A 22,783-nucleotide genomic window follows, 5' to 3' on the forward strand; every position below is an offset into this window, starting at 1 on the left:
GAAGTATCCTGATTCCCAATGGTTCAGTTTATTCCTTCACAGAAGCAAGAGACTAGACTAGAATGAAGGAACTGTCAGATTGGGGACTGGGGTCCACTCGTGCTCATGAACATGGGTCCTCTACTCTGTTTAAGTGTTCCTGATAATTATCTTATAATTTCTGATGTGAATTGTTTACTTCATAATCGTCTTTTAAACATGACTTTAATACAAATGTAGTGATCCGGAGGGGCACCTGCACCCCAGTGTTTATAGCAGCAATGTCCACAATAGCCAAACTATGGAAAGAACCCAGATGTCTATCAACAGGTGAATGGATAAAGAAGATGGGGTATATATTCAATGGAATACTACTCAGCCATCAAAAATGAAATCTTGCCATTTGCAATGATGCGGTTGGAACTAGAGCAAAATAAGTCAGTCAGAGAAGGACAATTATCATATGATCTCACTCATATGTGGAGAATTTAAGAAACAAAACAGAGGATTACAGGGGAAGGGAGGGAATAATAAAATAAGACAAAATCAGAGATGGAGACAAACCATAAGAGACTCTTTTTTTTTTTATTTAAAGATTTTATTTATTTATTTGACAGAGATAGAGACAGCCAGCGAGAGAGGGAACACAAGCAGGGGGAGTGGGAGAGGAAGAAGCAGGCTCCTAGCGGAGGAGCCTGATGTGGGGCTCGATCCCATAATGCCGGGATCACGCCCTGAGCCGAAGGCAGGCGCTTAACCGCTGTGCCACCCAGGTGCCCCTGGTTCATACTTTAAAAAAATTTCTGTGGAAAAATATACGTAATATAAAATTTACCATTTTTAAACAATGTTTAAGTGTACAATTCAGTGGCATTAAGTGCATTCACGGTGTTGTGCACCCATCACCACCATCCATTTGCAGAACTTTTCCATCATCCCAAACAGAAATTTCGTAACAAACAGTAACTCCCATCCTGCCTTCCCCTCCCTCCAGCCCCCGGTAACCACTGTTCCACTTCCCATCTCTGTGAGTTTGCCTACTCTAGGCACCTCACTTCAGTGGAAGCATATAGCATTTGTCCTTTCGTGACTCATTATTTCACTTCCCGTCCTCAGAATTGTCACAAGCGTCAGGATCTCCTTCTTCTTTAAGGCTGAATAATATTCCGTTGTATGGATGCACCGCACTTTGTTTATCCATCCATCCGTTGATAGAATTCTTCTGCCTTTTGGGGGAGCGGAAGGAGGAATGACTCATAGAACTGGGTGACGTCAAAGATTCTCAGGTTCTTTCCCTGGAAGAAGTGATCCTCCAAGAGTGGAAATTTGAGACCCACTAGACACTGCTGTCCCTTGAACTTGCGTGATGCTAGGTTCTACCCATTGCAGACGTGTGGTCATGCTCCCGTTTAGTCCCCCTGCTGATTCTCAGAGATCTTCTCACTTCTATCTCCTGGACCTTCCTAGGTGGCTTCGCAGCCTTTACACACGATGTTAGCTCAGTTCAGCTCCTGTCAAAGATCATAGCGTCTTAGTTTGTAGCGGATCTTGTGCTTAGTAACTGCTGGTACAGCTCAGGATTTCCAGTTGCCACAGGCCCTTGGCAAAGGCGAGTTACCAGATGGCTGGCAGCAAGGACCCAGCCCGGTGTTCCTTTGTGTGTGCCTGGCTACGTTTGTGTTTGCTGTGGTTGCTGTTTCCTACTGGGCTCGGCTTTCTGTTTGTATTGGTAGCGAACCGAAGCCCAGCTTTGCTCTGTGACTGTGCACGTGGGTGGAGATAGCAGAGGTTAGACTCTACTAAAAATGAAAAAACAGCAGCAGGCAGACAGCTTGGAGTCCCTGAGGTCGTCGTGGAGTTGGGATTGTACCAGTGGGGCTGATGGGTGGTCCCCGAATCGCTGTCTAATAACATACACCAGGAGCGCTCCTTTAGACTCCTGATAGCCTGGAGCGTAGCAGAATCCCGGATTCCCTCTTAAAACAAGTCACAGAACCTAATACCATAGCTCCTACTTTGCAGAGAGGCCCTATTTGCTGTGTCGGTCAGTCTCTGGCCACGTCATGTATTGACTCCATTGAGTGACCCGATGGGATCAATCTTCTCCAGGAGGTTTACTCAGCAACCAGTTCAAGTGTTGGACGATGCCCTGAGGCCTTCTGTCTTGGGGAAGATAGCACTGGTTTTTAGGCACCAGTTTGTCCTTATATGGCAGCTACTGCCACTGCCAAACCATTGCAGAATGTCGAAGTGATTTTTCTAGCAGATGTTGAAGTCCTGTGCTGTAGGCTGTTTCCAGAACGTGATCCAGAACACTGTGACTGGACATCTGGCAGTGAGACCACGGCATTCTTTACTAGGTTCTCGAACCATTGCTTATAGAATCAGGTGTGATTTCATTGGAGACTTTACACACCATCCTCTGGTTCCTTTATTACCAGACTACATGTTTACATAAAGACATCTGGAAAGTACTTTTTAATGTACTTAATACTTTTTGTTCACTCTACCTAAGATGGCAAATTTTTAACTCCCACGTTTTCAAGTATGAGAAGTTCTAAGTTAATAATTCTATGTCACAATACCTTTGTGACAGAAAAAAGCCCCACTCCTTAATTTTCCATTGGGAATCCTTGCTGGAGAACTGCAAACAATTTCTTTGATAAAACCTTCAAATTAACTCAGGCCTGTCCCTAAAGAAATGAACAGTGAGCAAATCAATTAGGATAGTTCTTTTTATGATTGATTATTTGTTTTTAAATGAGATAGCTCGCCTTCATCAAAGCTACTGGTGGTTGGAATTTCTCAAAAATGTTTTAATGTGTTGGCATTTCATTTTGAATGACTCTTATAGTTTTATGAACAGTTACCTTTGCTCACAGAGGAAAGTTAGCACTCAAATTCTTGTGTTTTTGATATTTTTTCCCTGTTGCTTTTTTTCTCCAGAGGAATGCTTTATGTATCTATGTAGGAATTACTTTTTGGGAATAATAAAACCAGCTTTCAAAGCATTCTCAGGAAACATATGGAGAACCACTGAAGGGACATAATATTGAATAAAATCTGATTGGTGTTGGTGTGGTGATGATAGTAGTTCTCAGAAGAGTCCACGAGGCCAGAGATGGTAGAAGGACAGGATTTTTTTTTCCAGCTTTATTGAGGTATAATTGTCAAAGAAAATTGTAAGATATTTAAAGCATACATTGTGGTAATACGGTATAGGTGGCCCGTGGGCCATAGTTCGCTGACTCTTGTTCTAAGTTATGCTTTGTGGAAAACTGTATCATCACAGTGTTCTTGAGTTCAAGTAATATTAGGGCTGAGCTTTGTCAAGGGAGTTGACCCTCTGTGAGTCAGAGGAAGAATAAATAATGAAGGAGGAAAGGTCTAAGAATAGTAGGAAAAAGGGAGAATAGTGAGTAAGATTCTTGGAGGACCATGTTCACCAATAATGGACCCCCAAAAATGAAATCTAGGCATCTGCTCTAAGTGGGGAGTTAATATACGTAGAAGTCAAAAGAAGAAGAGGAAGAAGAGGGGAGGAGGAGTAGAATATATGCAGAAGTCCTTGTAAACTGTAAAGCAAATATTGACTACAGTTGTGCGGTATTACTGTTTTAGGCAATTCCAGCAGTCTTCATGAACCCTGTATGTTGGTGGCTTGGTATCTTTATGTTTGAAAACTGTTTTTAGTTCCACTAGGTGTCAGCACAATGCAGAGAATTTTTAAAGAACTTGGCTCAAGGAGCCCATCAGGCAGCCATGAACAGATAAACTTCTGAGTGTTTTGAGGGAGCAGATGTTCCTTCCATAATGCATGCTCTATTTGAAAAACAAGTGATTTAATTTAATTAGCCTTCATCTCGATAACAACAGCTTTATAATTCATGGCAACAGACTATCGTTAGCTTCTTATAAAATGCTTTATTGATCAGGGTTCTTAGGGACCGGAGAGTGTGCACAAGCAAAGAAACAAACCAGCCCAAGACTCAAACAAGATGCAATACTTGTGCCTACAAATCATGTAAGAGAAACTATGTTATCACCTCAATTTTCAAACCAGACCCCGTGGCAAATAGTCCTCTCCCCCTAGGAGTTGCTGTGAGATCCCTACGCACGCAGATACACATGCTCACTGGCTTAGCAGCTCCCCAGAGGTCTTCCTACCACAGAGACCCGAGATTCTTCCAGGACTACCTGAGGATTTAATTCCATCTTGCCTCCTTTGTTGGCACATAGGACAACGAAAGAATAAACTAGCACGGGAGGCCCAGATGGTGCCACCTTATAAATGATAGATGGAGGAAATGTACCTCGTTTGTTCCTAATGTGCAGGTATTTGGCTATTGTAGAATCTTAGAGGTGCAGTGGAAGATTATATATGTTATGTATAAATAATACATCAATATAAATATCTAAATATAATATTACATATAAAATAATATATTTATATAGATACACATTTATATGCTATATAAAAATATAAATATATTAGCTATATAAATGAATATATATTAATAAAAATATATTATCTCTATATATACATATATATATATATATATGTATATAAAAATAAGCAATATTAGCTTGGGCTGCTATAACAAAAATACCAGAGATTGGGTGGCTTAAACAGCAAACATTGATTTCTCAGTTCTGGAGGCTGGGAGGTCTGAGATCAGGGTGCCAGCATGGTTAGGTTCTGGTGAGGACCTCTTCTTGTTTATCTTGTTGTATCCTTCATAGTGGAGAGGGAGAGGGAAGGAGGAAGGAAGAAAAAGAGAGGGAGAAAGCCAGGTCTGTCTCTTTTAAAGGGCACTAATCCCATCATGAGGGCTCCACCCTCATGACCTTATAACTTCCCAGAGGCCCCACCTCCAAATACATCACGCTGCGGGTAGGATGTCAACATCTGAATTTGGGGGGAACACAAGCACGTAGCCCATGGCAGAGGGTAGAGTCAGGGTAAGTTCTCCGGAAGGTGATTTTGTAACCAGTTCTGCACTTCGATGCATGCATCTTTGAACAACAACTCCCCTTCAGGGAATTTATCCTCATACTGCAAAAACATGGATATGAAAAGGGAATGCGTTCAAGGAAAACTATTACAGCATTAGAATACTAAAAAGAGGATTAACTTCCATGTCCAGCAATAGCCTATTATTTGGTTGTTGATAAATTGGTGATGAGTTTTTGCCAGGGAAAGATGTTAAGCAGATTACGGGACAACGCGGACAGTGGAATCCCATTTTCACGGCAGTGTTCATATACTTGCATGTACCGACACTGGAGGGAGGGACACCTGGCAAGGTAGTAACAGTGGTTATCTTTGGGAAGTGGGATGGTCATTGTAATGTTTTTCTTGATTATCTGTATTTTGAAAATTTTCTAGCATGGATAAGTACAACTTTTTAATAAGAAAACAAGATAAATTATTATAGAAAAGAAAGTGACCGCCTCCATGCCAAGTTTCTGAGTTCATGCCTTTTGAAGAAAACATGTTTGTTTATTTTTCACTGCAGTTTTCCATTGTCCCAGTTAGAGGTTACAACATGATTATTAGAAATGTCCATCGTTTATTGTTAGAAGTTCCCATTAGGGCCATTTCAAAGAGACAAATGGCAGGAGGTAGGTATTTTTTACTTTCATCCCTGCCCTTAAAAACCTAGTAGCTGTAAGCACCAGCAGTTCTGTTCAGAGCAAAGTCTCTGAAGGGCTTCAGAAAAGCGCAGGAAGAAATGTGAATTAGGGTCATGCCTGGAGTTTTCTGGTGTGTTTTGTGGCTGTTGTTTTTCCCCTGTATCAATCTAGAGAAAGAAGGAAAAATCTTTTTTTTTTTAAGTTAAAAGTAATACATGATGATTCCTTCAAATATTTGAGCGTCTAGCATATATACCAGACGTTGTTCTTCGGGCAGGGGGGTAGGTGCACAGTGAACAAAACAGACAAAAATCCTTGCCCTCATAGAGCCTCCCTTCTCATTGGGATAGACCGACAAGAAACGAAGTAAAATGGAAGTATATGAGGTGTCAGACGGCAGTAAGTGCAGAGAAAAATGAAGCCAGGTAGGGAGCAGGCAGGTATGTGTGTGTGCCTGAGGGCGTTCTAGTGCGTGGAGTGGGGGGTTGTTACTTGACTCTGTGGATAAGATGACTTTGGAGCAGACGATGTCTCAATATGTGAGAGAGCGGGCCATGCACGTGTCTGGAGGGAGAGAGTTCCTGGCGGGAAGGCAATAGTAAACCCTGAGGTGCTTGGCACACTTGATGACCCACAATGAGGCCAGAATGCAGCTCTATTTTCCTTGTAAGTGAAAACATCTTTGTAGATAACTTTAACTACCTTTAACTATTGTATACAGTATGCATATTTTTAAAGCTTTCGATAAGTGTAGCAAGTAGTGTGTATGTGCATATATATGTATAACTTTTCACATGTTTATTGGCTCTCTGTATTTTTTTTTAAAGATTTTATTTATTTATTTGACAGAGAGAGAGACAGCTAGTGAGAGAGGAAACACAAGCCGGGGGAGTGGGTGAGGAAGAAGCAGGCTCCCAGCGGAGGAGCCTGATGTGGGGCTCGATCCCAGAACGCCGGGATCATGCCCTGAGCTGAAGGCAGACGCCACCCAGGTGCCCCTGGCTATCTGTATTTCTTAAGTATGCGTGTGAGAGAGAAACACATGCACACATACACACACACACACACACACACCTGGTTTTGCCCACTATTTTTCTTTGTCGAGCTGATTTTTTTTTCTTACTGAATTGTAAACACTCATTATACATTAAGAATATGAAATTCCAGCCTGTTTTATACGTTGCCAGTAGTTTTTCCTAGGTCCTTAATCATCTCTTGATTTCTTTATGGTGTTTTTTGGGCCAGTGCATTTTATGTAGGTGGATTTATCAATCTTTGCTAGAGGCTTCTGTCTTTGGAGTTATGTGTAGAAAAACCCAGAACATTTATTGAGTGTTGTTGTGCCATGCACTGCTCTGGACTTGTGCCTTCTTCTGCCCCCACACCTAGTGACCTAGGTGACCCCTAGATACCTCCAGCCCTAGATGACCTGACCTAGAAGAAAGGGCATAGCCCAGGGAAATGTGTGAAGTTTGTCCATCCCTTAGAGCTCTTGGCTAAAGTTAGTCAGCTAACTGCTGGAACATTCCTTGGCAGTGAAGAGAGCTGATTATAATTCCCAAAGATTTGGGTAACCATGTGCATGTTAAAAGGTTATACTCTTCAGTGCCCAGAACCGGGTGTGATTTCCATCGCTTCCTGCTCTATCTCCCTGGAAAATAATCCTCCATTTTAGCAGAGTTAACTAGGATTTTAAAATTATAGTTTCGGGGCACCTGGGTGGCTCAGTTGTTAAGCGTCTGCCTTCAGCTCAGGGTGTGATCCCCGTGTTCTGGGATCGAGCCCCACATCAGGCTCCTCCGCTGGGAGCCTGCTTCTTCCTCTCCCACTCCCCCTGCTTGTGTTCCCTCTCTCGCTGGCTGTCTCTATCTCTGTCGAATAAATAAACAGAATCTTTAAAAAAAAAAAAAAGGAAATTAGTCCTAAATATTTCTAAAAAAAAATAAAAATAAAAAATAAAATTATAGTTTCGTTTTGTCCTGAAGAAATATTTTTAAATAAATATTTCAAGGGGCGCCTGGGTGGCTCAGTCGGTTGAATGACCGACTCTGTTTCTGCTCAGGTCATGATCTTGGGGTCCTGGGATCGAGCGCCACGTTAGGCTCCACTGGGAGTCTGCTTGGGATTCTCTCTTTCCCTCTCCCTCTGCCCCTGCCCCCACTTGTGCACGCACTCTCTCAAATAAATAAATGAATCTTTAAAAAACAAACACCTCAAGAGATAGCAAAAGCACAAAAAAAGTACCACCCTTGTAGTCCCTGTTCCCCCCTTTTCTCCACATAACCTGGAAAAGCATGGAAAACTCAGTTGTCATGCATTTAATTTGCCCCAGGAAACTGTTCAAAGGCCTGACCTGCCCATGTTACGATAGCATAGGAACTGATAGTCGTGCAAAACCCTGGAAGCCAGAGATCCCAAGTCTGATTCAGCAGACTGAATTCAGCTGTCTGAAGCAGCAAGTATAAACAGGTCTTCAAATGATGTTCACCTGTCAGCAGACTAGACTCCTCGAGGCAGGTTCTCTCTGGGAGGGAGACCCGGTGTGCACTCCGAGTGCTCCCGTGGCTGCCAGTCTGTCTGCCTGGTTCTCCTGCTGGTGTGTAAGTTAAGTGCGATCAATGTTGCAAAGAATTTGGGAATGAAGAGTTAGCAAAGAACAAACTTGTAACAAAGTCTTACTGAACCTTAAGAGACTTCTATTGCTCTGAGTAAGGGACCAAGGGGGGGAACGTTGGGTCCCTTCTGCTTCTCTAGCCCACCCCCAGTGCCCACTTTAACTTTGAGTTTTATCTCAAATGGCACTTATTAGAGGAAGGTTTCCCTGTCCTCACTGACTAGATCAGATGCCCTTATGGTGCAGCTTAGTCCTTCAGTTTCCTTAAAATATTCATCCGTGTTATATTTGACATTTATTTATATGAGCAAAACACCCATGGCTCCCATCTTTGTGAAAATTACAGTTTATTTGAGAGGTGGGAGACACATTAATAATATGTGTGTCTGTGTGTGTGTGTGTATATATATATATATATATATATATATAAAATCTGACTGATCATTAATGGGTTAATTGAAAGATCAAGAAATCATTTTTGGATGAAACAATGTATTTTGATTTAAGGTGTATAAATGTGCATTCATTTGCTAATCTCATGGGAAGGCTTTTTCTTATAAACTACACAATGTATACCCTGTGATTTTCAGTGGAATGAGAACTTTGATACTTTGGAACAATATGAATGCAGAGTTCTTCTCAATTTTTAATTATTCTCCCCCCCTATCTTTTCACACCGGTTTTGCCAATATCTGTTTTGGCAGCACTGTCCCCAGTGATTCATATTTATTCTTCTCAATACAGCTATACTTTTTTGTTGGTGTGTGGAGGAGGGAGGCCGCTGTCTCTGAGAAGAGCTCACGAGGGCCAAGACAGGGTTAGGCAACCAGCTGTTCTTGCAGGTGTCGAAATTTCCACCGTCAGTGCATGTTGCTTTGACTCTGTCCACCTAGGAGGTGGGCTCTGATGAGATGATTGTGGAGAACGCAAGCGCCAGTGCCCTGTGCCTGGGTCACAGTGCCGTGCTCGGATCCAAGTTCTCACACGGCTCTCTGTAGCATTTCCCAGAAGTCTCTTTGGTCCAACTAAATCTGTGTTTATTTTTTTAATTTTTTATAGTTAAAGTAATTTCTTTCTTTTTTTAAAAAAATATTTTATTTATTTATTTGTGTGAAAGAGAGAGTACAAGAGGGGGGCGAGGGGGAGCAGCAGAGAGAGAGGGAGAAGCAGGCTCGTCACTGAGCAGGGAGCCTGATGTGGGGCTCAATCCCAAGACACTGGGATCATGACCTGAGCCAAAGGCAGATGCTTAACCAACTGAGCCACCCAGGTGCCCCAGTTAAAGTCATTTCTTTGTGTTTAAGGTAGAGGGTTAAAATATACGGTGTCCCTAGCCATGGTTTCTTTTTCACATCCGTGATAACTCAAATGCCCCGATGTCTCTTGGAGCATATGACGGTGCAGGCATTTTCTTTGTTTAAGAGGAAACAGAGCCTGGGGCCTCACTGAGCTCACGTCCCAGAGTACTGGGCCTGCGGCAGCTGGGCACACTACTTGTCACGCACTGCCCTCCTTCCCTCCTCGCCTGTACTCCCTGCGGTGTGGGCTCTGGGCTGTCTCCTGGTGCTCAGCGGGCCAGGGGCCTGGATCCTGTCTCCCTTGACCCTTGTGATCTTAATGTCTAATGGGAAAGCCCTTTCCTAGAAGAACAGCAATTGGTTTGATGTTCTGCTTGACCCATTAGGACGGAGAATGGCATCTTCCTTTCTCTGTTCACCTTTTGGGTGCAAGAGCAGACATCTGTTATTGCAGCAGGACCAGAAAGAACAGAGGATATCCCTCAGGTAATTAGCTGCTTGGTCTGCTACCAGAGCAAAATCATGCTGTGTTTGCAGCTTATTTATTTATAGGTCAGTGTCTCCCATTAGATCTTGAGGTCCTCCGGGGCAAAGTATGAAAGCGTGGCTCAAAGCTAGGGCTTTAGAGTCAGGTGACCTGAACTCAAATTCTGCCTTTGCCATTACCAACTCTTCTGACCACAGGCACATTATTTAAACTCTTTATGCCTCGATTTTCTCATTTGCACAAGGGGGATAATAATAATAATAATAATAATAATAATAATAATAATAATAAAATTTTCTCACAAGGTGGTTGGGCAGATTTTATTTTTTTTTTTAAGCAAGCTCCATGGCCAGTGTGGAGCCCAACACGGGGCTTGAACTCACGACCCTGAGATCAAGACCTGAGCTGAGATCAAGAGTCAGATGCTTGGGGCGCCTGGGTGGCACAGCGGTTAAGCGTCTGCCTTTGGCTCAGGGCGTGATCCCGGCGTTATGGGATCGAGCCCCACATCAGGCTCCTCTGATGTGAGCCTGCTTCTTCCTCTCCCACTCCCCCTGCTTGTGTTCCCTCTCTCGCTGGCTGTCTCTATCTCATAAATAAATTTTAAAAATCTTAAAAAAAAAAAAAGAGTCTGATGCTTAACCAGCTGAGCCACTCAAGTGCCTCACGTTGTGCAGATTTTTTAAAGACACAGCACAGAAAACATTTAGCATAGTGCCTCGTTTGTAGCAAGTGCTCAATAAATGTTAACTATGATGCTGCTGTTAATAATTCTGGCTCTGTAGGCACCTTGCAAATTGCTATAAATATTTGCTGAATGAATACAGTCAGGAAGCAGAATTTAGAAGCCCCACTAGAGACCGGAGGCATTTTAACACCAGGTTCACTGGGAAGCGTCCAAAAGCAGGTCTGATCACAGATGGGAGTGCCTGGCCGTGCTAATAAGGTTAACAAAGAGCATTTCTTGAGCAGGCACCATCCCAGGAGAGCAGTTCATTGAGTTAGGTGGGATTATTATGTTAAATTCTGCTGGAACAGTCTCATTTATTTCTCTCTATTATTAGAATAACTCTAGGGAACTGGCGTTAGTGGACCGAATGTGTTGGTGACGGATGGGGGCAGCAAGTGATCGGTGCTCTATGTAAAAACCAAGATTCTAAAACTGTAGTGAGAAAAGCAGTTTTGCGTGTGGCCACAATTGAATCAAAGAAATGCACCCTTCAGAAGTCCTTAGAGATTCGAGGTTCACAGTGGAAAACGTCAACCCATGGCCACCCAGCTCAAGTTCTAGCATTCTTTTTAAAATTCTGGCCTTTGACACTTTCTTCCTTTTGTTGTGGTTCCATGGAGCTGTTTGATATATTGCCTAGGTAAATAGTCTTTTTAAATTTTTAATAATTTGGCGTGAGTTCAAAGCTTCTGGCTACTTAAAATCCAAAGAATAATGTTCATTGCCTTTAAAAAAAAAAAAATCAGATCTGTTCTCTCTCCCAAACTACAGGAAGCCATTGTCCAGCTCCAGCTTGTCTGTGCCTTACTGTGGGCTGGGGAACAAGCAGGCTGTGGCCGGATGGCTCTTCAGCCTCCCTCGCTCTCAGTGGACACAGACACGTCACACTTCACAGGCCACTCAGAGATGTTAAGACAAGCACCATCGTCGTAGTTGGTCATCTGAAGGGTCATGCCTTCCAACTAGGTCTTTTGGACAGGAAATGACAAATATGATGGCCTCTTTCCCTCTTTCCAGATCTGATGTTTCGACATGGCTTCCCGCTTCGGTGCTGTTTGTGGGTATAATCTATGCTGGTTCCAGAGCATTATCCAAACTGGTAAGTGTTGGAGACTTTTTAGAGAGACAGTTTCTCTTTCCTGCTCCCCTTTGCTTTTTAACTTATTGCACCTTGGATCAATAGGGGACAGCACATCAGCTTTCATAATGGTACAGCTAGATTGGAGAACAACGTGGGGTTTTTTACCCCTTTCCCTGCATTGAGGATAACCAGATAACAGGGTCGGGCCAACTTGTTTTACAAGATGAAGAAGCATAGATGGAGACGCAGGGGGAGAGAGGTGATCTTTATGGAGCCTGACATAGGGCCAGCCCGCTCTGCCCGAACGCAGGCTGTCCTGGGGAGCAGGGAGCGTGGGCTCAGCCTGCTCCTTACTTATGAAGCACTGTAACTCTGCCCGTTGGTGACGCGGACTGGGGGGTGCTGGCTCCGTGGCGAGGTACATGCCTGGCACAGCATTAGTACCCAGGCCATGGCAACACTAATAAAACAAGTGTCCCCCTGTTCTCTCACCCCAGTCGCCCAGGTTTGAGCTCCTAAAAGGAGGGAACTGTAAAGAATAAACTTCTTCCAGTTATGTTATATGAAAATATAAAAATTTAGTTATTTTTCCATCAGAAGAGAATCCAGTGATACTGCCATTGACCAGAGACTCAGAACGAGGTTTACAGTCAGTAATGCCTCTTTCTGTCTTGTACCCCGACTGCTCATATTGTCTTTATCAGAAAATGATTATGTTCTGACTTTTGGAAAAATGCAAAATTTGTTTACCAATTTAGTCTTTTTATACAAAGCTTGTTGTTATGCTGGTCCCTTAGGTCTCAGATATGAAAACATTAAAACAAACATAAAATCTGCCTACCTGCACAGCAGTATTATTGTTAGGACAACCCTGAAGTTTGCAAAATAGCAGTTGAGAGTTACTAGCAGTGATTAAATCATCATTTTTCTTTCATGATTCATAAGCTTGAGTCATTGGGATGATGTGTCCAATGGGGGAGAAACGTCCTGGGTGGGCCCAAGAAATGACCCACAGCACAATTGGTGCTCAGCCCAGAACCTGAGACTTGCACTGGCTTCCTGCTGCCCCTTCTCCATTCTGTCGACTTCTGTGTCTGCTGCCTCGCTTTACACCTACTGGCCTGCAGAGGGCGCTCCCCCTCGTATAGCAGAATACAGGTGTTGACAAAAACTACATTTTTTAAAAGTTTTAATTTAAATTCCAGTTAGTTAACATACAGTGTAATATTAGCTTCAGGTGTAGGATTTAGTGATGCAACACTTCATGCAACACCCGGCGCTCATCCCAACAGGTGCACCACTTAATCCCATCACAGATACAAGCCATCCCCCAATCCCGCTCCCATCTGGTAACCAGCAGTGTGTTCTCTACAGTTAAGAGTCCGTTTCTTGGTTTGCCTCTATGTTTGTTTGAAAAACAATGTATTCTTGTTCAAAGGCTTTCAAAATTTCTTATAGGATCTGGGTAGTTATAGATTCCAGAATTTTGAAGTTTGAATAACTCTTGTGCTAATAATAATATTTTTTGTTTGTACAGTGCTTTTTTGGCATGTTTCCATAGTGATTTCCTCTGTATCTTTTTATGTGATTCTCAGTCACCTGACAAGCGGCGGGTGAGGCAGATGTTAATCACCTGACAGAGGAAGGAACTCAGGTGTGAAAAGTCTTGAACTTGCCTCTAGCCCCAGCTCCTGACAGCTGCTCTGACTCCAGACTTTTTGCCTTTTCAGATTTGTATCTTTAGGGCCAGCGTATGTGGATTTTAGAATAGCCCAGGGTAGAGTAGTCAGGCGTAACTTTAGACTCTTTTAGTTCTAAGTTATACAACGCTCATAAACTATTCTAAGCAAAAAGGAAATGAACTGGTTCATAGAATTGAAAAGCTGTAGATCAGGCAAGGCTTGATCCAGAGGTTCCAATGACATTCTCAGAACCCAGTTTCTGTCTCTCTGTCTTTTAGTTCTGCTCTGTCTCTGCTCCATTTCAGAGTCAGGCTCTCCCCCTCATGGGTGTAGTTGACTTCAGGCTCACATCCTCACAACACAAAGTCTAATGGAAAGAGACTCTTCCTCGTAGCTCCTGCAGGAATCTCAGGATTCACTCTGAATACATCAGTAGGGCCACTGCCCTTCCCAGGTCTGCGAGCTTACCAGGGAGATGGAATTGTGCTGATTGGTCGGCCCTGGATCCTGGCCTTCCTGAACCATTCACTGGGGCTGCAGAGGCTCGGAGCACTGGTGGGCCAGCTCTGCTCATACGGGATCCCTGCCTGGATGCCGTAGACTGAGAGAGGGTGTAGCAATCCTTGATATTGGGATGCTTTACCAAAAGAAGGGATAAGGATACTAGGTAGCCTCAAATTCCTCAGAAGTCCATTGTAAAGGTCAATCCAGTACATTCTCAGGCAGATGGGGAGTTCTGTAACCAAGCACAATGCTTCTCGAAGTGTGATCCGCATGTGGGGTCAGTCTGCGAGCTTGTTAGCTGCGCGTAAGGAGATTGTGCCAGAATGTACATCCACTTTGGCACGAAACACACTGTTTAGTTGAGCTGACCCTTTTTTTTTCATAGCAAGAGTTTTTGAAGAAGGAAGCAGTGCACCGATTTACCTTCTGGCTCGAGCTCCTTATTTTGGGGGAGGACTGGTACTGTCAGTGGCCCTGGCCTAGGGCACAGCCTTCTTTAAAGGGTAAGAAGAAGCTGCTGCAATTCAAACTCTTTGAGCAAAGGAAAACAAGCAAAACCCAAATATACCCAATTAGAGTGGGAGGAGTACAGAAGAGAGACACTCGTTATTGTTTTTGAGTGAAATAACAACCCAGCATCTTTTCTTTGTTTTCTGAATTTTTTGTTTTTACATAGTTGCTTACAAATTTATAGAGTGGGTTAAACACGAGGCACTCATACAGCTTGTGTTAGATAGAAAACAGGCATCCATATGCTGGTGCCAAGCTGTCAGTGTAATGAATCCACAAGGAATTGGGGAAAAGTGCTCCGTTAAAGGCGTGGGTGTATTGTTATGCAGAACACTTTCGAGGGGGTTCTGCTCCATAAAGCCCTCCTTTATCTGACAAGATTTTGAAGCTCTGTTCTTCTGATGTGCAACTCCGAAGAGGAAGCTGGTTTAACTCTGTAAAAGGCACAGCAGGGAAAACTCTACTGATTTTTCTACCTCACAACCGAATCATATACAGAGTTAAGGAAAGGGGTTATTCTTGGGGCTGTCCATTCAGCAAATATTTATCAGGGATCTACTATGTGCTAGGTGCTGAAAGACAAATAAGAGATGGTTCCTGACCTTGAGGTGTTAGTATGTGCCGGGCACTTTCCATCACCCCTCTTCATGACATATGAAGTCAGACTTAATTACTCCCACTTACAGATGAGAAAACTGAGATCCAAATTATTTGGCCAAGGTCAACAACGCATAAATGTTAAAGCGGAGGTGCAAACCCAAACCTGTCCAGCCACAACAGTTCATCTCCAAAAGTTACCCTCTTTCCCCCCTAAATCACATCAACTAAGGGAGATCAGCCCATGAGGACTGCACGGTAGGGGGTGGGGTGGGGTCGGGGTGGTGGAGAGGACCCGTGTATTTGCTGTCCCTTCTACTTGGGCTAATTTGGGTCAGCTTCTCCAGCTATCCTATGCTGAATAAGGTCCCAGGTGGTGATGGTTCTGATAGCGTGAGTGTCGTCTTCGGAGGGTCAGTACAACCTTGACCAGTCATCAATACTCTTGCTATAATTTCCCAGCCGAAGCCTGGTCAGCCTACACAGGATTGCCTCAAAGCCTGTGCTGGTGAGGGTGTAGAACAGATGTGCAAGGTCAGACAATAGTGAGCTTGCCAGTGAGAAGCCATCCTGGTGTTGGTGATCTGGCTGCTCAAACCATGTCATTTTCTTGCCTCGGGGAAGCCAGGGTCCCTCGTTGCAGGACTCTGCAAATCCAAGTTAAGGCATCTTGACAGGACTGCTCTTGATTTCTCACCCAGCTCTTTGATCTTGGTCCTTTCCTAACTGCTTGTCAGGGTTTGTCTTCCATGAGCACGATATTCGCTCCGCACGTTGCGATGGAGATTGGACGGGGTGTTGGTGAGGAAACACACATGGATAATTAGACCCAGATGGAGCAAATTAGTTAAGCAAACTGGAGCCCATGAGTCCCCTCCCCATTTGCTTGGCTCGAATATAACATGAAGGAACTTGGATGTGCAAAGGAGAAGAATGTCACTGTTGATGCAGAATGGAGACTCTTCCTCTAATGTTCGCTGTTACTGCTCATTTGAGGCAGCTTTCCTTCTCTTCCATGTTGTTTTCTTACCAGAGCTCACCAGAGTCCATTTGCGAGGATTACTTTTTAAGGTGTAGATTCAGTGGCAAAATAGGAAACCCTCCCTCTGGATTTTAGTTATCTTCTTGCTCCATATAAAGAGGATGTTCTCAGGGCGCTTGGGTGGTTCAGTCAGTTAAGTATTCAACCGTTGATTTCAGCTCAGGTCATGATCTCAGGGTCGTGAGATTGAGCCCTGCATCAGGCTCCATGCTCCGTGGGGAGTCTGCTTGGGATTCTCTCCCTCAGCCCCCTTCCCCCGCTCTCCCTCTTTCTCTAAAATAATAAATAAATTTTTAAAGATGACGTTCTCCGTAACCCTTACAAAATGACTTATTAAAACAGGGCTCTGAGGGGAAAGCTTTATGACATTAGATTTGGCAGTGGTTTCTTGGATACAACACCAAAGACACAGGCAACAAAAGAAAAAATAGAAATATTGGACTTCATCGAAATGAAAAACTTCAGTGCATCAAAGGCCCCTATCAACAGAGTAAAAAGGCAACCCACTGAATGGGAGAAAGTATTCGCAAATCATTTATCTGATAAGGGATGTGGAAATAAACTTTTAGGCCCAAGATGGAGCTCCTCCTTTCTAGGGTGCTATCTCAGCAAAGCAAACTTCAGCATTCCTGGAAATGCTCCGCTTGACCAGAAACACAGTCCAGCTAGACAGCCAGTCCCAAACACCAAGGTGGCTCTGGGTTCTATACTTCCTTGTTCCTTGATCTTCCTAAATAAGGTCAGATACGCCATCCCAGCGAATCATGGCATTTCCCCATTGCCACTTCTCATGCTTCATAAAACTTATTCTTGCCCAGCACCCCCTGGGAAGAGGGCTCCACTGCTTCTGAGGCACCATACTCCCCCAACCCAAGGATTGTTTTCCCTTGAATAGAGGACATCAGACTTGTTACGAAATTGTTTTAGTTTTGTCATTCAATAGGGATTAAGACCCAGAATATAGAGATACGTCCTCAACTCAACAACGAAAACCAACCCAATTCAAAAATGGCCAAAGGACTTGAATAGACGTTTTTCCAGAGAAGATGTATAGATGGCTGATAAGCTCAGGAAAAGATACTCAGCATCATTAATCATTAGGAAAATGCAAATCAAACCCATAATGAGATACTACCTCACACCCATTAGGGTGGCTTTAGTCAAAAAACCAGATAATAACCAGTGCTGGTAAGGATGCGGAGAAATTGGAACCCTTGGGCACCGTTGTTGGGAATCTAAACTGGTGCAGCTACTCTGGAAAACACTAGGGTGGTTCCTCAAAAAATTAAAGATAGACTTACTGGGTGATCCAGCAATTTCACTTCTGGGTTTATACCCTCAAAAAATTGAAAGCAGGGAGTTGAACAGATATTTGTGCCCCTGTGTTCATGGCAGCATAATTTACAATAGCCAAAAGTTGGAAGCAACCCAAGTGTCCACGGATGGGGGAGGATAAGCAAAATGGGGCAGATGCATGCCGTGGAATATTATCTAACCTTGAGAAGGAAGGAAGTTCTGACACATGGAACACCGTAGATGAACTTTGAGGACAGCATGTTAAGTGAGATAAGTCAGTCACGAAAGGACAAATACCATCTGATTGCATGTCTGTGAGGTGCTTAGAGTGGCCAAAATCATAGAGACGGAAAGCAGAATGGTGCTTTCCAGGGACTGGAGGGAGGAGAGAATGAGGAGTTAGTATTTAATGGGGACAGAGTTTGAATTTTGTAAGATGAAGAAGTTCCGGAGCTAGAGGGTGGTGATGGCTGCATGGCTCTGTGAATGTACTTCATGCCACTGAACTGTTCACCTAAAAATGGTTGAAATGGTAAATTTTATGTGTAAATTTTACCTCAATGTAAAAAATGTATTTATTAAAAAAAAAAAAAAAAACCCTGGGCTCTGATAGAGGTTTTCTTGAGGATTATATGAAGGGGAGGGGATGATAACAGGTTCTCACTCGCTTCGCTCAGAATTCCTTTGGGTGCCATAGAATATGCACATTTGGTTTAACTCATTCATTTCTTTGCTCTTGGGTAAAAAGTATGAGAAAAATAACAATTCACCGAGAGCAGGCCAGTCTGCCCTGTGCTCTGGCCTGTACATTTATGCCCCCATGTGAACGAGATGGAGCAAGCTTCTGTCCCTTGAGCCTTTTCTTTTTTTCTTTTCTTTTTTTTAAATTATTATGTTCAGTTAGCCACCGTATAAGTACATCATTAGTTTCTGATGTAGTGTTCAGTGATTCATTAGTTATGTATCTTATGCTCAGGCATCTCACCAAGGTGGAAGAACCCCTGGTATTTTAAAATGTCCATTTCTGGGGCAACTGGGTGGCTTCGTCAGTTGAGCGTCTGCCTTCGCCTCAGGTCATGATCTCAGGGTCCTGGGATCGAGCCCCGTGCCGGGCTCCTTGCTGAGCAGGGAGTCTGCTTCTCCCTCTCCCTCTGCTTCCCTGCTCCTGTTCTCTCACTCACTCTATCTCAAATAAATAAATAAATTTTTTAAAAATGTCCATTTCTTGGGGCGCCTGGGTGGCACAGCGGTTAAGCGTCTGCCTTCGGCTCAGGGCGTGATCCCGGTGTTATGGGATCGAGCCCCACATCAGGCTCCTCCGCTATGAGCCTGCTTCTTCCTCTCCCACTCCCCCTGCTTGTGTTCCCTCTCGCTGGCTGTCTCTATCTCTGTCGAATAAATAAATAAAATCTTAAAAAAAAAAAAAGTCCATTTCTTATGCAATAAGACCCATAAGACAGAGGCCAGCTACTTTAGGTGATGAACAAATGAACGACAGAGACAGCCTCCAGACTGGTACTGGAGATACACCAGCAAGAGGGGAGTCTGGTACTCTGCACTTCAGTGCTTTGCTATATAATGATACAATAGTAAGATTAACAAAATTAACACTTAAATTTAATCACACAAGTCAACTTATGAATGTATTCATGGATACGTACATATACTTACTCAAATACCTCACCATCTTCCAAAAAGGTTGAGTGGTGGCTTAAAAGAATAATTAAGATAGACATTTTTTTTTAAGTAGGCTCTGTACCCAGCGTGGAGCCCAACACAGGGCCTGAACTCACAGCCTGGAGATCAGGATCTGAGCTGAGATCAAGAGGTGGACGCTTAACTGACTGGGCGACCCAGGCGCCCCCAAATAGACATTTTTTATGAACAGAATTTTACAAGAAATCTAGGTACAGAAAAGCAGAAGAACTAGATGAGGCCACGGAGAGACTTAGCACATAGGAATTTATGCTGTAATATCCTACAAAATAAATGCAGATGGGGCCTGAATTCAATTTTCAGTGTTCTGTAGCCAAATAAAAAAGTGACGAGACTTGGGGAGTCTGCTTCTCCCTCTGCCCCTCCCGCTGCTCATGCTCTCTCTCTCTCAAATAAATAAATAAAATCTTAAAAATAAAAAAATAAAGAAGTTAAGGACTCTCCTCGGTGCTTGTAAGGTAAGAGCGGAGGTCATTGCTACACCTGTTACACAGAGCCTAACATATAGCAGTGGTGACTCACTATGTTGTACACCCAAAACTAACGTAACATTGTGTGTCCCTGATCTTCAGATTTAAAAAGTTGCAGGGAAAACAAGAGTGAGGTCATTGCTGAAGAAGAGCAAAGCTTCCTCGCTCTCAGGTTCTGAGTCCTCAAAAGAGGTAGACTGGGCCACTTAGTGAGGCAGGGTCTTCCACAACCCCCTTATAACGAACACAGTGACAACTTGGTTTCTAGGGTTCTTAGAGCATTTTTGGATGCGTGATGAAATAGCAAAGTTCAGTAGGAGCAGTTTTCTGGGGCTAAAACTGCTACCCTGCTTATTCGCAGACTGCCCTCAGGCAACCCTCAAGGAACATAGTTTCCAGCGGGCGTGCTTTGATAAAAATTGGGTAGCCTACAGGTCAGGCCTGGAGTGCAGTTATTCTCTCTAGTAGATTAAGCCCACATGTACATACTTAAAGATCACCCAAAGAGAAGATAGGATTGACATTCTTTTACAAAAATTAAGAAACCGACCCAGGACTCCACTTGGAAAAGGGAGGCATCGGCATCTGCAGTGACCCAAGGCCGTGCCCGTGCGCAGGGCCAGGATTTTCCATAGAAAACTGTTCTAACTCAGGCCCAACACCTGAACAAATAACAATCAAGGCCTTAAAATTCCACTCTGGAGAGCCTGGGAATAATGAAAAGCTTTAAGTAATAGATACCAATGTCTCTTCACAGCCAGAGAAAAATAAATGTCCAATGGTACTTGGATAAGATGTTGAATTTTAAGCTAATGAAGTCTAAGAATAAATTAGTTGCAAATTGTGCCCCTAAGTAACTAAATGAATTGGCCTGCAGTGTAGTTGAATTTGATTAATTACCTTTTGTGTCAAAAATGATGATGTGAGCTTTATAGTAGTTGATCCTGGCTACTTTCCTGATGAAAGATGGTAGAACCTTTTGTGGTTGAGGCCATTCCTAGAGTCCTGACAACACGAAGAACATACTTCTGTTTCTGTTCTCTTTAGCAGCAAGCAAGTATATAGATTTTCTAAAAGTGGTTTTCAAGCTATTAATAGGCAGGTTAAAAAAGAGAACCAAAATATATTCCTCCATTTTCTCATCTGCATAATGGGGATGTTAATAGTATCTACCTCATAGAGTTATGACAATTAAGTATGCAAAAGCAGTTAGAATAGCAGCTAGCATGTAATAAGCATTCAATATATCTTAGCTATTATTATGGTTATTATCATTTCTCAGAACTTTTCTCTGATTTGACGTAAGTTAAGTCCTGCTGAACCTCACTCCATAAGATAATAAAGGGCAGGTTTTCTTTCTTTATTTTTTTCAAAGGGCAGATTTTCCAAAAGAATCAGTCACTCGGCGGTCTCCTGAACGGATAGCATAGTTCACAGACTGGAACTTGTACAGAGTTAGAGGCCAAGGAAAATCAGTAATTGAAGTTTGCAAACTGCGTTAATAGTTGTTTTTCATAGACCTCTACGGAGGCTGAAACTGTCCATTGTAGAATTCCTGTTTCTAAAGCCTGCTAGCTTCTCAGTAGAAAAGTGTCTTGAGAAATCCAGATTTAAATTTGTTAAAGTAGAAATGGAAACTGTCCTTTAAATCATGTCATAGAGTTTACTCTGGGTTTGTGTATTTTAGATCATACCAGTATTCTTACTGGAGGAAGCAGACTGGCGGGATTTGAAACACACCAGTCGTACTGGACTTTGTGGAGAGTTGTAGGGCCAGGAAGGTTACCCTGGGGGCTTGCTGTAATTGGGGTGTCATAGCCTCGAGGTTAGGAGCATGGGCTTTGCAGTTAGAGAAGCCTGGATGGGAGCCACAGCTCTGGCCCTGAACTAGCCGTGAGCACTCAGCAAGTTGCCTCATCTTCTAAGCATGGGGTTCCTTGTCTATAAAGCAAGGTAATAGCACCCACTAATTGAGTTGTTGGAAGGAGATTTAAATAAGAGAATGCAATTAAAATAATTAGCACTGTGTCCAACACGTTGTTGGTAGCTCTCATTAGTGTACTTGAAAATCAATTCTGTGTGTATCGATAGATCCTTTTCCAGACGTGATTAGAGCAGGGCCTAGGGAGATGGGAAGACCTAGTCATGGCTTATTAAAATTGAGAAAATTAGCCTCCTTGAGGTCTAGAGTCAGGGTCTAGAATTCCTAAATCTGGTCTCCTTTACTGGCTTTATAGTCAAGGAGGCAAAAGCATTTTTAAAAAGGTCTTAATTTTAAATAAATAGCATCCAGATCATGCTTTTATATTCATTTCATGGACACATAATTAACCTTTCCAAGATTTTCTTTGCTATCTTCTTAAGCCAAGAACTGGAAGGTCAGGCCCTAAGTTTGCCAAACATAGGCCAAATGGATAAAGCCAGTGGAAAAAAATCTCTTTAACAATCTTAAAACACATAAAAATTAATTCAAAATATAAAAATTTAAGAGGAATAAAAAGAAGCACAAAAGATAAATGAAAAATTAGGAAATAATAAAGTATAATTTTTTAACTTCACTTTTTTTTAAGTTTTAATTCCAGTGTTGTCAATGTACCGTGTTGTACTAGTTTCAGGTGGACAATATAGTGATTCAGCATAACCCGGTGCTCATCACAGGTGCGCTCCTTAATCCCCGTCACCTATTTCCTTCATACCCCCACCCACCTCCCCTCTGGTAACCATCAGTTGTTCTCTACAGTGAAGAGTCTGTTTCTAGGTTTGTCTCTCTCTTTTTTTTCCTTTGTTAGTTTTGTTTCTTAAATCCCACGTGTGAGTGAAATCATATGGTATTTGTCTCTGTGACTGACTTATCTCCCTTAGCGTTATACTGTCTAGTTTCATCCATGCTGTTGCAAATGACAAGATTTCATTCTTTTTTATGGCTGAATAATACTCCATTATATATACATATATACACCACCTCTTCTTTATTCATCTATCAATGGGCACTTGGGCTGCTTCCATAATTTAGCTATTGTAAATAATGCTGCTATAAACATTGGGTGCATGTTTCCCTTTGAATTCGTGTTTTTGTATTTTTGGGGTAAATACCCAGTAGTGTCATTGCTGGATCATAGAGTAATTCTATTTTTAACTTT

The 22,783-nt window shown here is 42.8% G+C and overlaps 1 protein-coding gene across 8 annotated transcripts in view; it reads left to right on the top strand.

Annotated features, from left to right (window-relative positions):
- Window positions 1-22,783, top strand: part of SLC35D4 (solute carrier family 35 member D4) — a 107,615-nt gene that overhangs the window by 12,427 nt on the left and 72,405 nt on the right. For all 8 annotated transcript variants that reach the window (XR_006776881.2, XR_015727730.1, XR_015727729.1 and 5 more), the window contains one exon: window positions 11,763-11,844. Coding sequence is in view for 4 of the 8 variants with exons in the window: in XM_045781810.2 (XP_045637766.2) it covers window positions 11,763-11,844 (82 nt within the window). In the remaining 4 variants the exon portion in view is untranslated. The remainder of the gene's footprint in view (window positions 1-11,762; window positions 11,845-22,783) is intronic.

The sequence above is a fragment of the Ursus americanus genome, chromosome 19 (genome assembly GCF_024610735.1).
Source record: "Ursus americanus isolate L20-20 chromosome 19, mUrsAme1.1.p, whole genome shotgun sequence".
Taxonomy (NCBI): domain Eukaryota; kingdom Metazoa; phylum Chordata; class Mammalia; order Carnivora; family Ursidae; genus Ursus; species Ursus americanus.